This window comes from Fundulus heteroclitus, chromosome 21 (genome assembly GCF_011125445.2).
Source record: "Fundulus heteroclitus isolate FHET01 chromosome 21, MU-UCD_Fhet_4.1, whole genome shotgun sequence".
NCBI lineage: Eukaryota > Metazoa > Chordata > Actinopteri > Cyprinodontiformes > Fundulidae > Fundulus > Fundulus heteroclitus.
Genome location: NC_046381.1, coordinates 39,081,227 through 39,098,659, shown reverse-complemented (window position 1 = coordinate 39,098,659; position 17,433 = coordinate 39,081,227). Strand labels below are relative to the sequence as shown.

At 40.6% G+C, this 17,433-nt stretch overlaps 1 protein-coding gene across 14 annotated transcripts in view; it reads right to left on the bottom strand.

Moving 5' to 3' along the window:
- Window positions 1-17,433, bottom strand: part of LOC118556197 (TRAF2 and NCK-interacting protein kinase-like) — a 78,024-nt gene that overhangs the window by 46,456 nt on the left and 14,135 nt on the right. For all 14 annotated transcript variants that reach the window (XM_036124904.1, XM_036124905.1, XM_036124906.1 and 11 more), the window contains exons 3-7: window positions 1,134-1,190; window positions 904-1,029; window positions 716-826; window positions 462-552; window positions 255-385 (exon numbers count right to left, since the gene is read on the bottom strand). In XM_036124904.1, the coding sequence (XP_035980797.1) occupies window positions 255-385; window positions 462-552; window positions 716-826; window positions 904-1,029; window positions 1,134-1,190 (516 nt within the window). The remainder of the gene's footprint in view (window positions 1-254; window positions 386-461; window positions 553-715; window positions 827-903; window positions 1,030-1,133; window positions 1,191-17,433) is intronic.

Here is a 17,433-nt window from a genome sequence, read left to right as displayed (position 1 = left end):
CAGCAGGCTTTTCGGTTGAAGCGTCTTGCTCAAGGACACAACGACAGACGGTCAGAGCGGGGGATCGAACCTGTAACCAGCCAATTACAGGACGAACTCCCTAACTCCTGCGCCAAAAGATTTTCAAAATATAGTCCCACAAACAGCAGTGAATGACTTTTTTTTTTGGACACTCAATTGTTTAAATGTTTTTTTTTACTCCATTTAGATTTAAATCCACCTTTAGCTCACAGCCCCACAGCCATCGGGTGTACCTTGAAGTCGTACGTTGCGTCCGGGTTCTCATCACAGGCGATGACCTCTGGGGCCATCCAGTACGGCGTGCCGATGAACGTGTTCCTTCGCCCCACCGTGCGGTCCAGCTGGGCACTCACACCGAAATCCACTGCAGAAACACATGAGCAGTGCTGAGGAAGCTGTGGACCGGGGTTTTATGCTAGCGGCGTTTAGCGGTTCCTCACCTAGCTTAACCTCAGCGTTTTCTGTCAGCAGCACGTTCTGACCCTTAATGTCTCTGTGGATGACCTTGTGCTGGTGGAGATGTGTTAATCCCTGAAGAAAGATGCAGAAAACACGCCGTAAATTTTAGCCTAGAACAAGTTCTGGGAGAAATAATGATTTACTGGCGTTCCTCAGGGAACCTGTTTGGGTTCCCTTTAGATTAGAGCTTTTGTTTTTAAGATAAAACTATTTATTTTTGGTTTTTGCGCATCACCCTAAGGATCTCCCTGCAGATGTAGGCGATCCACTCCTCCTTCAGAGAGTTTCCTTTGGTGTTTTTGATCAGGTCCGTCACCGATCCAGCCCCACAGAACTCCATCACCAGCTGTCAGAGCAACAAACGTACGTCACACATCGTCCTGTTTTTATCGATAACATCTGTTTATTAAAAAAAACTCATACCCATAACTGGTCATCCACTCCAGGAGGGTTTTTCTTGACGAAGGCTCCATAATAGGTTGCAATATTCCTGTGGTGGCTGTACTTCTTCAGCATGTTGATCTCAGCTTTAATCTCCTCTTCCTCATCCTGAAGAAAAAGATAAAGATTCAGCACAGGGATTTTTTTTAAGCTGTAAAAACTTCATGAGTGCTGCTGTGAGGCAGGAGGAAGAGGCTGTGGGCGACACATACTCCGGTGACGTCCATGACCTTGATGGCAGCGAGCTGCCCTGTTTTGACGTGGCGACCCTGAAAAAAAAAACAACAGACAAAAGATCAAGATAGGTAAATGTAAACTTTCAGTCTTTTTTTAGATTTTTGGGTCTCTGAATGATCATGAGTGTGAATAGCTGCTTAAATACAGTCGTTTTGGAAGTTTGCTTCTCTGCTTTATATAGATTTAGAACTGAAAAACAACAGCAATGACCTTAGACCTTATAGGAACCTTTACTAGTAGAAAACATTTAAGACAGCTGCCAGTTTTCCCACCAGTGGACGTCCCAGCAGTTTTACCTCAAGGACAGAGCAATGCTCAGTGAAAGGATAAAAACTCATCCAAGAACCCAATTCAGACTCTACAGGCCTCCGTTTGCATGTTAAAGGTTAAAGAATGTGACAGGACAAAAAAAGACTGACTTGTTGATATCTTCTCCTAAAAGAATATGACAGCACAACTTAGACGTGAAAATGAACCCGTCACTTGTAGAACAAAGTCCTTTGGACAAATTAGACCATGACAGAGGTGTTTGGCCATAATGCATGGCACTGGGTTTGAAAAACACTAAATAACCCCCCAAACCAACTGGTAAGCACGGTGGTGGAGGTCCAGTGATTTGGGCTATAGCCACTGGACCTGGACACCTTTCCCTGACTGAGTCCACCATAATCTCCTCTGTTATCAGCTGAAGCTTGGTATAAAACTGGGTCATCAACAGGATAATGGTGCCAAACACAGCAATAAATCTACAACAGAGCTGCTAAAAAAGAAGAATAAAGACACTGCAACGGCCTAGTCAAAGTCAGGACCTTGACCTGATTGAAGTGCTGTGGTGGGACCTGCAGAGAGATTTGCAGAAATTAATGCCTGCAAACCCAAAAATGCTGAAGCAATGTTGGAATGAAGAGTTTCTTCAGACAGAACAGCTACTGGCAGTTATTGAGGTGATCCTGTAAGCTTTTATCAGCAAATTTACTCGATGAATTCACGGTTTCAACACTCTTAGTGCCCAGCAAACAACCACACTGCAATAACGGAACTAAAAATAAGTAACATTTTCTTAAAATGAGTGCATTTGACCTTGATTTGTGCACATAAATAAGACGATCTGCCAATGGAATTAGTATTTTGACCCCTAAAATAAGATAATTATATATTCTGCCCTCTAAATAAGATGATGGAGATGAGCTGTTCCTATTTTAAGAGCAAAACTCTCATTCTATTGGCAAATCATCCTTTTTACCTGCTCAAATCAAGGACAAATACACTAATTTCAAGAAAATTTGGCTTATTTTTAGTTTAATTTTTGCAGTGCAGTTTTATAAAGCGTGCACAAAGACAGCTAAATATCACAAAAGGACACAGTTAACTACTGCAATGACTAGATTCTAGCTAACAAAGAAGCATCACTCTTCTTTATGTCTCCTGATCTTTAGCTGTCAGAGATTAGAACCCTGTCAATACCTACTGGTTGAGAATAAAAAGACAGAAATAACATTAGGGAGTCATTTTGTTGTTGACTTTAGGAATCTATTCTTTTAATCGCGTGTTGTATTTTTAATTGCCTGTCTTTAATGCCTTTTAATGTGTCTGTCGTTGGTTTTCTCTGGACTTCTCTCTGCCTTTGTACTCGCAGCTTCCAGAGCTCTGAATCATCGCCCACTCTTCCTCTTCTCCCAGTTGGAAAAACAGCTGAACCAAACACAGCATCGCGGGCCGGATTAACAGCGGAGACGCGATCTTCTTGCCCCCCAAAAGAGAAGCAATAAAAACAGAGTAAATCATGGATGACAGACTCAGCTGTGCAGCTTTCTTAAACCGTTTTAACACGGATATGTCACTTTCCACGCCTGGGCTTAAAGTCTATACCTCTCTCTTTTTAACTCGCTTTTAATGAGACAATAAATATCTTTTGTTTTTTGCTCAGTGTGACAATTTAACATTTTATTAGCTGTAATAATTTGTGGAAATATTTATAGTTCCTTATAAACCTCCTACCAAATTCAACCACTCACATTTTTGCTAAAATTCAAATAATTTAAGATAAAAAGGCAGTTCAACAAGCCTGTAGGAAATGCTTCTATGTGTCTATAAAAGAAAAACTGGGATCAAAGGAGAAGTAGATGTCAAAAGAAGAAATATAAGACAATAAATGGATAAACCTCTGCAGCCGAACAGTGTCTGAAAGCAACGTTAATCTCATGTTTGTTTCCCATAGAAAGTATCCCTGGGTAGTTGTTTCTGTGTGAACTGACTTTGTGCTCTCCTTGGTTTTTCTTCCCCATAGAAAGTACACCTGGCTCAGTACTTCTGTATTTAACTGGGTCTCTTCCTGGAACCATTATGACTATTATTCTTTGTCTTTTTCCACTATAGGGAGACTTAGTTTTCATTTTAAACTGGTTTTATTGTTTCTTTTAAGCGTTTTCATGCATTATCTTTATATTTTATTTATTTAAATAAAATATAAATATGTGTTTTATATTGTAGCAATGTACAGGACTTTGTCTCAGCTGTTGGCTGTTTTTAAGCGCTTTATAAATAAAGATGTATGGTATTACCAGAGCTGGATTTCTCTAGTCCTGTCTGGGTTATTTTCCTACAGAAAGTACCCCCCGTCCAGCGTTCCTGTGTTTAGCTGCTGTGGTTTTCCTGGACTCATTGACACAGTTATTGCTATCAACAGCTTTTAATAAAGTCTTTCTTATTCCTATCCAAACCAAGTACTTCTAATGTATTCAGCTGTGTCCCTTTGCTGAATAGACACTGAAAGCGCCTTTTGCTTTCATTTAGTCCTGCTGTTGCTTTTGTTTCCCATAGAAAGTGAACCTGGTCCTGTGTTTCTCCTTAAAGCTTTCTGGACTTAACTATAGAGGAATCTATTGCTGTTGTTAAATTGATTAACGCTTCCTGCTTATAAAAGAAAAACACAAGTTTATAAAACAAAGATGCCCGCTGAGTTTATCTCCAAACGAGTGAAACTGAGTTTAACACCAAAGTTAATCATTTTTATTCCCCATCTAACTGAGTCTGATTATGAGTCGGCTCAGCGTCTAAAGGCCGGCCGGTAAACAGCCGTCTGTAACGTGAGAAAGCAACAGGAAGCAGAGGATGAGGGACGGGACGTGAGGAAGAGGCTCTGAGGTGAAGTCGGTCTTGTCAGAAACATTCAGCGTCTGATGCAACGCTGAGTAACCGAGCCGCTCGCTGTGTGAGAAACGCCGAGCTGACCCCGTGTGTGTGTGTGAGCGAAGCATCGCCGCCTCCTAACACACACACACACGCTGCCATCGCTTTGCCTCCTTCCAAGCCTCCCCATTGGCTGGCCCGGCCTGTTGCTATGGATACCGCCAGGAAACGGCGTGTGTGCGGCGAGGTGAATGAATTTCCACTTTCCCAGCCTCAGCAGCTGCAGTGACACCGATTCCAGAGTCAGCAGGAGGAAACCGAGGGTTATCTCCCCCCCCTTCGTTAAAAAACAGGTCCTTGAAGTGAAACGTGTTGAGGTGGTGATAAACAGGCAGCTGCTCAGGGTCCACACTGACTTACTGAGACAAAAGGCAAAGTAAAAAGCGCTGCAGAAGCAGGATGTCCAGATACGTACAGCTGGAGTCGACAGCCAGGGAGGATCTGACGGCGGGAAAAAGAAAGAGAAACCAGTGAACCCGGCAGGGATGAGGATGCATCTCACATGAGGGTTCTTCAGAAACTCCATCCAGGTGTGAAAGAAAGGAGTGAAGCAAAAGTGAAAGCTGACAAAGACGAGGCAAACGACTAAAAATGTTCAAGAGGAGAATAACTCTGATGGCAGTCTGGTGCAAACAGCAGCTTCTGGACCAGGAGTCTGCAACCTTTACGGTCCAAAGAGACAATTTTCCTACAGTCCACTTGAATTAAACTCGTTCAGAGCCACAAATGTTGCCAGGCCTTTGGAAAAAAAGACAAGTTATAACTTGTGATAAAGATCTACTGCAGGAAATATGTGTTCATCGTTAAAGAAACGCCCTTTTATGTCGATTATGAAGCCTAAATAAAAGAGGATGGACGGGATGTTGATATTTGTGGATAATGATGTAAAAAATAAAAAATCATAGTTTCCAACATAATGAAAATATATTGATTTAAAATGAAATATTACAGGCAGTTCTAGCATCATTCTGTTGAGAACTTTAAAAGCAATTATTCCAAGAAGAAAACTACTATAACCTGCATTTATTATCATTATTACATTTAAATACCATAATAAAAGTATAATTTGTAGCCAAAGTTATTAAGAGCCACTGTGGAAGGTCCACAGGCTGCAGAGCCCTGATCTAGACGCATCCCTTCTCCAGCAAACGGCTGAGCCTCTCACCAGGAAAAGGTCTGTAAGGAAACATTTGTTAGATTCAGGCATTGGAGAAGGAATGCATCTGCATGTTGCAGGACGGTAGATCTGGAGGACTGGACCTGAGCCCCACTGTTACAAATAAAATACAAAAGTGACGCGTATTCAGCTACTTCCTGCTTTTTCTGGGTTTTAACTCTGTGTTTGATACGATGCTGCAATAAAACAACTCCAATAGATACCATAGCTCCATGCACACATGTCACCTGTCCCTCCTCTCTGTGCTTTTAGGCCATGCATTGTGTTAATATAGAGTATAACTAGAAAATATTAGGAAAGTGGACAAGAGGAGTGCCAGCCGGCAGATAAACAGTAACTGGAAGTAATGCATTTAATAAATCAAGCCATTATACTCCTGATGCAGCTGATCAGCTGATTGTTTACTCCCTGAGTTTTCAGCTAACTGATCTTTAGGACTCCCAGATTATTGTTGTTGAACAGCTAATTTCTTTTTTCATGATTTGAAATAAACAAATGGGAACAAGTGTCTTTTTTTTTTTTACAGGCAGCTGGTAGCAAACCTTTATTTAAAATGTATTTTATGCTGAGTTGGACCTGAGCTACCTTATAGTCTCAGAGACCTCAGGGTGTTCAAAGTGACCTAATTGGACCAAATTTGAAAAAAATAATCATTTTACTATAAAGGAAATTCAGCACAGTGTCACCGCCGCCACAGTTTCTGTGACCTTGTCCTACTTACAGGTTTTCTCTGTACATGTGGGAGGTTTCTGCACCTCTACCAAGGCTTTAGGCTTGTTCTCTACGCAATACTATCAGAGCTGGACGATAATTCAATAATGAAATTTATCAATCGATAGACATGTATCAATGATAGAAAAAAAGAATCAATAAAAAGTTCAATAGAATAACAGTTTTCCTTCCTTTAGCATTCTATCATGTAGGTTAATATTATATGATTACATCCTCCCAGCCAATCACAACGCAGACCCAGGAACCAAGCTCCGCCCCCTTCAGAGAATTCAGAGAGCATGCGTTCTTTTTTCTTTTTTAAAAACTTGCAGTTTTGGTAAAAAGTTGTTTGGATAAAGAGTTTAGTTTGAATTCAGTGTTTGTGTCTTTAGCCAGGGCTGCACTTATATAAGTATATATATGTTACGATAATTGTCGATAATCAATATGATTTCTATTTTATCGATATGTTTTTTTTCTATATTGTCCAGCCCTACATACAATGCATACTATTATGCATAATGCACTTTAGCTCATGTTGTTCTGTAAATTAGTTAATTTAATCTTTTTTACACGCGTATGCCATATTATCAATAATTGTGCAATATTTACTCTGGTATTTACTTTATTTTTGCTGTTTCTGATAAAGCTAATCCTCTGTTGTTTTAGAACCAACTTTAGATCAGCGTGTTTTTTTTTATTGCTTCGCGTCTGTGTTGTTGTCGCTGATTGTGGGACAATATAGGAATTTCTCATATCATAAAATACCATCAGTAATTTAATCCCCTTACAAGCAGCATCAGAAAATCCAGATGAATGTGTTTTCTGTGCAATGCACCACTGAGCATGCAGCCCTGCACCCAGATTTTAGTATGTTGCAACATTCTCTAGGCACGCCTCGGTAGGGGCTGTCAGGCGAGGACATGAAGTCCTTAATCTGTGTTTTTAACCAATCATTGCGTGGTTCTGCAGTTGGTTCCTTCCTGTAAAAAGGAGTCCGTCCTCTTTACTGCTGCTGCGTGCTTACCCAGTAGGAGGCACTGCTGAAAGTCAGTGACTTTAACCAATTACCTGTCCACTGTCGCCACATGCTTGCTGAGAAGGAAGGGACGGATACAAAGTCAATGACTCAAAGTAATAATCAGCTGGGTTTGCCTTACATAGATAACATTTAACTGGCATTATGATCCAAACTGTTGCATATAGGATGAGATTGATCTGTGTGTAATTAAATCTAACCTGTTTGTGTGGTTGTATCGTGTCAGCATGAATTTAATTAGCTGTTTATTTCTTCTCCTCAAGACCAGCAAAGCCCCTTTATTCTTGAAAAAGTGACGTACACATATAACATTTAAGCTACAGCGTGGAAAACCCTGCAGCTTCTTTCAGTTTCAGAGCAAACAGCACAGCCGAGCATGGTGCAATTTGGAGGTGTGTGCTCCTCGCTCCTGCTGGGAGTCCTTCTCCTGCAGGGGGTTCATTGCATACCTCACCCTCTGTCACGTGTTAAGGAGTGGCCGCTGCACCGAGCGGACCCCATCAGGAGCCGGCAAAGAACGTCCTTTTTCCTAAAGCAATGAGCTCTATGCAACTTTCAGGATGCCTCCTTATAATCTGTTCTCAGATAGTTTTGCTTGAAGTGACACGCAGAATCACACCGATGTTTCTGCATGATTCAATTCTCCGTGTCTTCTAGCAACTCAGAACACAGCATCTCGGTTCTGTTTCTACATCTGGTTCTCCCGGCCCGGTCACATCAACGTCTCTGTGTGGTTCACGGTGGCAGACGTTGGTTCATTTGGAGTTTTATTCATGGGAAATAAAATCAAAACCACCAGAAAACATTATAAATTAAACTCAACGACTGATTGGGACCTAAAAGAAGGAGCCATAAGTGTGAGAAGCCTTTCTGTCCCAGAATGCATCACAGGTCAGAGGGGCTAAATAATAAGTGGACGTTCAGATACCTTGACCTTAAAGGCTGCATAAAGTTACATATTCTGAATATATAAATGTCTGTAACGAAGAATTTCTTAAACTGCTGAACAGGAAGTACCAAATGGAAGAGCAGAAACTATAAAACTCTGCGCCCAAAACCCTAAAACTCATTAACTTGCTGAACAAATGCAGATTTTCCAAAGGCGTATCAAATATATACTGATATGAAATAACTTGTCTGTTAAAGAGGAACCTGATTAAATAAATAGTTCTGGATTTTGGGAGGGGCTTTCTCACCAAATTCACGATCCAGGTGGGTGTGTGAAGCGAATCTGTGGAGGACAGGCTAAGTGTGTGAAGTGTGGCTGTGACTGCAGGACAAATGGCAGCAATCCACCTCGATGAAGCAATAAAAGGAGAGGCAGATAAAGCAGGACAGATGAGAGGAAGCGATAATATCGCAGAGAGCCTCTTTGTTTTGCTATCTCTTTCCCCCCGACGCTGACGGCCGGCCAGACAATCTCCCAGAGGTGAGGCTGAGCCCCCGGTGTGAGCTGGCCTGGCTGTGTGTGACGGAGATTATGGCCAAGGCGAGGCGGCGGCATTAAAACAGCATCTGAAGCCACACATATATGCAGCGAGGGGGGGATAAAGATAGAGCGTGAGGGGGGGGGGTGTGAGGAGGACATGGAGGTAGAAAAAGGAGCAGAATGTGCTCCTCCTGCAGCCTGGGGCACCAAACAAAACACACGTCAGGTGCTGCATTCAGGCATGCCTCACATTCCTAACCCAGACACAAGCCTTGACACATGAAGGCGGAATCAGTGCAACACGAGCGGAGTCTCCGTTCCCGCTCCGCCATCCCGTCCGCTCGCCCCCCCCGCAGAGGGAGCGCCGCCAGGAATAGAAACCGCCGAGTCTCAGAAAGGCCTCCTGCTCCCCAGCCAGCCGCCTGTTGTCGTTTTAAGAACTCAGGAAAGTGTGTGTTCATCAGAACATCAGCTGGAGCGTTAGCTCATCGGTCCTGAACACGTTTAAAAATACATCTCTGCTGTTTTAATCAGCATCAGGGGAGAAACCAGCCTCCCTCTCCAGGTAAAACGCTTTGCATGCGTGAGCGGCTGAACTGGATCTGGACGTACGCGCCGGAACAAAGATGGGCTTGTGATTAATGTGCCGCCGTTCTGGGCTTCACACCAAACGTCAGCTCTAGGGTTCAGATGTGGAGCAGCATTTGCATGTTTTTACCTTTCAAATATGATGCGAAGAAGCTTTGTATCATTTTCAAACCACAGGATCAAAGTTTGTGGAGGTTGGACTCTTCCAGGCTTTCTGAGGGGAGCTGGCACGGATATTTACAGAAAGAAGGAACCACTCAGGCTGACTGGGGAGGTTTGCTCCACCGTCATGGTGGAACTCTTGGTAGATTGTAGACATTTTGATTTACAGAGTAAATACTGAGCTAACTCACTCTGATGCAGAGCTGACAGCAGAAAGAGCCCAAAGGTCGACAGACCAACACTTCTTACAGCGCCGTGAACAAAATCATTCCACGCCCACTGATAAAGCAGCTTTATGATTTTTATGCCACATTTAAAAGTTTCAGGTCATCAAACTAATTTTAATATCCAACAAAAGTGATCTGAGTAAATCCAAAAGGCAGTTTTTAGACGATGATTTCATGCAGTGGATAGATGGATGGATGGATAGATGGATGGATGGATGGATGGATGGATGGATGGATGGATCAATGGATGGATGGATGGATGGATGGACAGATGGATGGATGGATGGATGGATCAATGGATGGATGGATGGATGGATCAATGGATGGATGGATGGACAGATGGATGGATGGATCAATGGATGGATGGATGGATGGATGGATGGATGGATCAATGGATGGATGGATGGATAAATAGATGAATGGAAGATGAATAAATGGATGGATGGATGGATCAATGGATGGATGGATGGATGGATGGATCAATGGATGGATGGATGGATGGATGGATGGATGGATGGATGGATGGATGGATGGATCAATGGATGGATGGATGGATGGATGGATGGATGGATCAATGGATGGATGGATGGATGGATGGATAAATAGATGAATGGAAGATGAATAAATGGATGGATGGATGGATGGATGGATGGATGGATGGATTGGTGGGTGGATGGATGGATGGATGGATGGATAAATAGATGAATGGAAGATGAATAAATGGATGGATGGATGGATGGATGGATGGATGGATGGATGATGATGGATGGATGGAGGGATGGATGGATGATGATGGATGGATGGATGGATGGATGATGATGGATGGATGAATAGATTGATGGATGATGATGGATGGATGGATGGATGGATGATGATGGATGGATGGATGGATGATGATGGATGGATGGATGGATGGAGATGAATGGATGATGATGATGGATGGATGGATGGATGGATGGATGGATGGATGATAAACAGATGGATGGATGGATGGATGATAAACAGATGGATGGATGGATGGATGGATGGATGGATGGATGGATGGATGATGGATGGATGGATGGATGGATGGATGGATGATGGATGGATGGATGAATAGATGGATGATGGATGATGGATGGATGGATGGATGCGTCTATCCACTCATTTTTAACTGAATCTGTTAAATTGAGGTTTTCTGAGTTTCTTAGAGGCGTTTCAGTTTAAATATAATTCTAAAAACTTCTTTAAGTTAAACTCAGCATGGAGTTTAACTGGAATCTGGTCTGAAGCTCCAGGAAAGCTGTGATAAAGTCCTGGACTTTGTTGGTACTTGTGTGTGTGAGCCGGTGATTTTTAAATAGTTCCCTGGTGAATCAGGCGCTCCTCTCACACGTCTCACCGTGGCTCAGAGAATTCCCACAAGTTTCTGCTACGTGTTCCTTTTTCTGTAGAAACAGCCTGAACTGTAGACGGGAAGATCGCCTCACCTTCCTCACACTAACAGCCTTCCAGGATCTGCAGCAGGACCTTTTATCAGTTGCATAATTTGTTAAGAGTGAAATTTTTTTTTTTTTTTTCCAACTCTCAGTGAGACATGACTCAAAGCGTTCACATCTTTAACAGTTTCTCCAGGCGGAAACTAATAATGCTGCGATTGTTCACAGAGACTTAATCCCAACTGTTGTGTGAACCTGGCACTATCGTCTCCGGAAGGTCCGTGAAATTAATAAAATATCTTCGTTCTGAAATAAGCCCAGAGCAGCGACGGACACACGGCCACCCTGATCTTTTCATCCAACGTTAACTTCCAGACGTCAAGCCTCCAAAAAAACAACATCTGGGTCAAAAACTGCTCTCGAGTAAGAGTAGCACTACTTTAATACATTTTTACTCAGGTAAAAGTAAAAAGTAGTCTGCCAAGAAATTACTCAAAAAAATATTCAGTAAGAAGGCTAAACAAGTACTAACTAATCATGACAGCTGATGATTTAATATTTAAAAAATATGTAATCGGACAGACAGAATTATAAGGTTATGTGCAAATTCTGGTATTTTAAAGACAAAAAGTCAATATATATAGAGTGATACACATATATATAGACAATATCTGCTGTTTACTGTATGTTCATTTCACCTCCAAATGGCTCAATGAGCTCAGCAGATAGAAAATAACTTAAAAATTACAAACCTTGTGCAAAAATAAGAAGTCTCACTTTAACATAAACTATGTTTTTGTGTCTCTGGTGCATTTTTGGTTAAAACTAGTTTGTTATTTATCCATGAAGTTACTCACAGCGGGTAGAGGAGCCAGAAATGTTACTCAAGAGTAGTGATACTTGAGTAATAATGTGACTCAAAAGTAAAAAGTACAGTGCGATAAAACGACTCCCAAAAAAAAATACATTTTGTTCAAAAAGTTACTTAAGTGAATGTAACTGAGTAAATGTAACTAGTAACTGCCTCCTCTGTCTAACATTTTCAGCTGAGGGATTTTACTTCCATCATGTCTCCATTCCTGCTGTTAAAACTGCAGAGAGACGGTGAAGGTCAGATGATCCGTCAGCCTCTGAGTTAAAAGCAAATTTTAAAGGGAAGCTGTTTTACTACATGTCTATTTTTAGAGAAAAAAGCCCCAGACCATCTATGGATTGTCCAAAGCATTTCAGAAATGATCTTAATTGGACCAAATAGAGCAGACATGATTCCTTTCTACTGCTAAGGAGACGTGTTATCCTACGATATTACTGTGTTGAGTCAACCGAAATTAATTACGCCAGAGAAACCACACAGAGGAACCCACAAAGGGCCGAAACATCAACTGACGTCATGCCGCCAACCAGAAGAACCAATCATTAAACCAAAGGGAACATATTTGTTAATTCTTATAAATTAAAATTTCACAATTTACAGAGTAGGAAAGGCGGACCAGTCTGGTGTGGATATAATTTGGTGCTCATGCAGATCAGAGATGGGTGTGTAAATGATTTAGGATGTCTGGAACGGTCCCCAGAGGCCAACAATGGTGGTATATGAGCGGTGCGCTGGTGCTAAAGGTACCAGCTGGACCACTGGTGCCAGAAACAGATTTCAAAGTGGCACTGAGTCCGTGTTGGCACTCTACTCAGAATAATCAGCTGGACTTAGAATGTTTTAAAGTCCTTTCAGACTATATCAAGCGCTGGTAATCTGTCTATAAAGCATCCTCATACTGTTTGAACCAACTGTTGGAGGCTCAGGTAACCGCCTGCTGGTTGTAGCATGAAAGCTCCCAGCAGATGAAATCAAAATTGTAACATTGAGTTTCTGTGGATAACATTTGGTCCAATTCAGGTTATTCCTCTGCCAGTGAGTTTGTGATTTGATAAAATTTGACTGTATAACAAGTCAGAATCTCACTTTATGCAGCTGAACCGTAATTAGAGTTCACTGGGAGGAAATGGAGTTGAAGTGTGAAACTGGATTTGAGATAGACCAGCTCACTTTATTTACAAAGAGCTTGATTCGACTTTTGTTTTGAATTTATTTCATGAAAACAAAGACCCAGGCACCTTCTGTTTCAAACTATGAAACATTAATATCCCGGACAAGCCCCCAAATATTCAAGCTCAGCATTGGTGTTAGATGTTACAAAAAAGTCTGCATTTGATCACAACACCACAAGCTGACCAGGGTTTATTAACAGTTCTTCACACCTGACTGAAAGAAAGTGGGAGAAATCACTTTAGAGTGTCAAACCTTTCTCTTTTAAAACAATTCTTGCCACATGATCGCAAAACATGCCTTATACGTAATCCTTTCTAAAGGAATGAAAAACCCAAGGATGGGAGACAGGCTAACAAAACAGTTCATGCCTTAGCTGTGAGGAAAAGAGCTCTAGGAGAGCCTGGCTAGTTGTAGCATTCATTCTGAATGGTTTTAGTCCTGATAATCAACTGCAGCAGTAGTTATTCACAGTGTCTGAGCCAAATAAAGGCAATAATGTTTGACCTGAGGTTCTATATTATGGTAAATAAGGACTTCTCCCAGCCACCACATGCATTACATTACTTAGAAATTCAGGATAATATGGATGTGATATGTGGAAAAAAAACTATAGACCGACTCGTGGAGTTTAAGAGGAACGACTGATTTTGTTTTCAGAATCACATTTTAAAGCTACATTACAACCGTTAAACTTTCACCTGTTAAACAGACTGCTTATGTGTAGAAAAGTGAGACTTTCAACCACTTCCATTCACGGCTGCTTTGTTTTTTTTACAATCACTTCATGGCTTGCTAACATGTAGCCCCCTGTTGGTCAGAACCGACAGAAATCTACCTGAATGTTGGTAGAATTGTAGTTTTTAACTAGAATGGTGAATTCTGGGATCGGCACAGAGTGCTTTAAACACTCGGGGAGGGTACCGGTCCTTTGGTTCTCTCAGACAACATATCCCTTAACTTCCTGTTCCTCACTGACTAATCACCACATAAATCCACATTATGTGAGCTTACATTCACCACATTCAATTCAATTTTATTTATATAGCGCCAAATCATGAAACATGTCATCTCAAGGCACTTTACAAAGTCAAGTTCAATCATATGTGATATAAAAAATATAGACATAACAGTGAAAATCCATTTAAATGTAAAATATGTTAAAATCAAACCTTCAGGAGGTTTTCTTTAAGAGAGGCACTTTGTTTTGTCTTCTCAACCTCCTTTTTATCTCTCCAGGGTTGTAAATGACGTAGAAATTTAGTCATGTCGGTGTTTATGTCATGCTTACTTTCTTTTCTTGATTTGATTTTTTTATCGTTATGTTTCAGAGTTACATGCATGTTTTGTATTTTCTGAACCTGGTTTGTTATCTCACTGACTTTGTGGTTTCAGTTTTACCTTCCGCCGCTCCCACATACCTGGTCTGTTTTCTGATTTCGACCCCAGCATTCTGGTAACGCTTATCTCAGTTAGCGTAAACGGTACCTGGTGTTTATCCTGGTGCGCTCCTCGTGTCTGGACCAGTTTCAACCGTTCTGGGCTTCCACTGCTTTAATCTTCATTCCACACCATCTGACCTATTTGTTAGATTTTAAGTTTTTGAGTAGTTTTAGTTGAGCTTTTTTTTGGTTTAAGGAACAGCTCATGACTGTGATCATATTCATATTTAATGTGAACACTTAGTGACATTCTCTTTTAGCATTAGCATCTATTATTTTTTGAGCATGTGCAGGAATATTTACAGCATTGTAACATAATGTCAGAACTTTTATGATTTACACATTCAGGCAAGTGGGTGGAAGTGAAAACTTGTTATATATGTTTTCTCACTTCTTATCCATTATCCTTACAGCGCCTATTTAATCTTACTTATATATGAATCCAATATAACATATATGCACTCATTTAATATATAGCACGCTTGTTTACACAGGTTCAGTTAAAATATAATAATTACAGTGGAAAGAATGACTGCTATTTAATTGAAATTATAATGTGAGTTACTGCATGAACTAAAAAACAAGTAGCAGCAACAACTGTAAAAATAATAATACTGAAAGTAATAATAAGGTATATTACAGCCATTAATTAATATATGTTCATGATTTTAGTTATTCTATGTTTGGACGTTGCTGTATTAACAGCACACACTGAAACACATGAATGTTTTCTGCTTAAAGACTTTAAATGTTTAATCTGACATTCAGACCTTAAATTATATAATCCCTACCAGGTTCTGAACAGTTTTGTCATTGTAATTGATTTTTCTTTGGCTTTGTTTAACATTAGAGCTGTCTGTCGTTTCACTGTCAATCAATTTAGTTTTTATTTTATGTTATAAATAGCATGTTAGGATGATCCAGACATCTGACATTCTATATTATTCTTAATTTTTGTAATATTGTTCATTGATGCTGTGTAGTTTTGTAATTATTGTCCCAGATTTCTCCACAGTAAGTTAAATAAAGTAAGACTAGTAACACTTTAAAAAAAAATAAAGCCTAATGCTGAATATGAACCATAGAAATGTGATACAAGCCTCTTTTTAATTGCAGCTGAAATAAATTTTCACAGGGGTGCAAACAGACACATCATGCAACAACATTGCATCAGTTTTGAGCTAAATAATAAAAATCAGTATACTATACTGTTTAATCTGCTTTAACACACACAGGGGAAAAAAATGAACAGTTTTCTCTATCCTACAATAAATTTTTTGAACAATCAATTCACAGTATTTGCTGCAGCTGTTTAGTTTTTTGATTTAATGTTTAAGGATCATGCCGTCTGTAGTTAATGCTTTGTTGTGTGTATTGTTCATTGACTATTTAGCTTATTAACTAACTTATTATGTTAGTTCCTTTATTTACTTGATTATGTTCCTTTATTTACTTGATTATGTTAGTTCCTTTATTTACTTGATTATGTTCCTTTATTTACTTGATTATGTTAGTTCCTTTATTTACTTCCCTGTCTGCCCAGTTAATTATTCTCCACCAGTAATTAGTCGTTCCCATTCACCTGTCTGGTTGTTTCACCTGCAGTCTGCGCCTGTCCTCTGCTTCATTTAAGCTCCGTTTTCATCAGTCACTGAATTATTTTGTTGGTTTCATGCCTCCACACATCATTTGCCTCATTCTGGCTGCTGGCTTTGCTGTTAAGGTTTTCACGTTCAACATCCTGCTTCTAAACTCTTTCTTGCATTTTGGTCCTGAACAAAATCCGCTGACAGCAGAGATCGCAGTTTACCAAAGTCTTGAATCCGGCGTTTCTATTTTTTGCCGTGGTTTTGGAGTCCAAGCTGAAGGATGCTTTAACTACAAATGGATACGTCTAAATGTTCACTTCTTGGGTGCATTTACCCACATAATTCATTCCACCATCAGCCAGCATACTACAGAAAGGCTACGTTCACACTGAAGCGAAACACGACCCAAATCCGATCTTTTCACTAATTTCCGGCCTAAATCTGCCTTTTTCATGGCAGTGTGAACAGTCCAGTTCTGATCTATTCCCCCCCCCCCCATAAAAATCCCAATTTGTGCTACTTCCATACGTGGTGCTAATTCAGATACGTATTGGATAGTTTTTAAATCGTCTGCAGTCTGAACGATCATGTGACATTTTATCCATCTTTCACGTCACTCTCCTGTCTCTCACCACACGTCCTCACAGCAGCAGCAGCTAGCGCTCCATTAATAGCTGAGCTGCTTTCTTCTTACCTTCGTCTGGCTATGACGTGCTCTTAATATTGTTGGCTCCTGCTGCAGCTTTCTAATAATAGCAAGGATAGATGCCGGCCGTATCTGTGTTTCTTTTATTTTTCAAGGTTTTTTAACAAAATCTTATAATTTTATACTTCTAGAAACAATTACATTCACAATTGCTTCCGCAAACTGTGACGTCTCCTTTGGTTATCTGCGCATGCGGGTAGCTTTGTGGTCCTGAACCGTTCATACAGAAGTCTGATGACCGTCGCATTTAATCATAGTATGAATGGTCACCTACAAAAAATCTGATTTCAGCAAAAAATCGGAATTGAGCATCAAGACCTGCAGTGTGAACGCACCAAAATCAGTTGCTCTCAGGCCCGTTCACATGCAGACGGATTTGGAGATATCCAGCAGTTGGAGAGTTGTTTAGTTTAGTTTAGTTGTTTAGTTGGAGAGATGAAGCGGCCACAAAAAAAACGACACGTTTCATCTGGATCCCATTAGAGGGAGAAATTCTCAGTCATCCAGGTCATGATCAATCCAAAAAGGGTTTAAAAATAAAAACTGGACTTCTG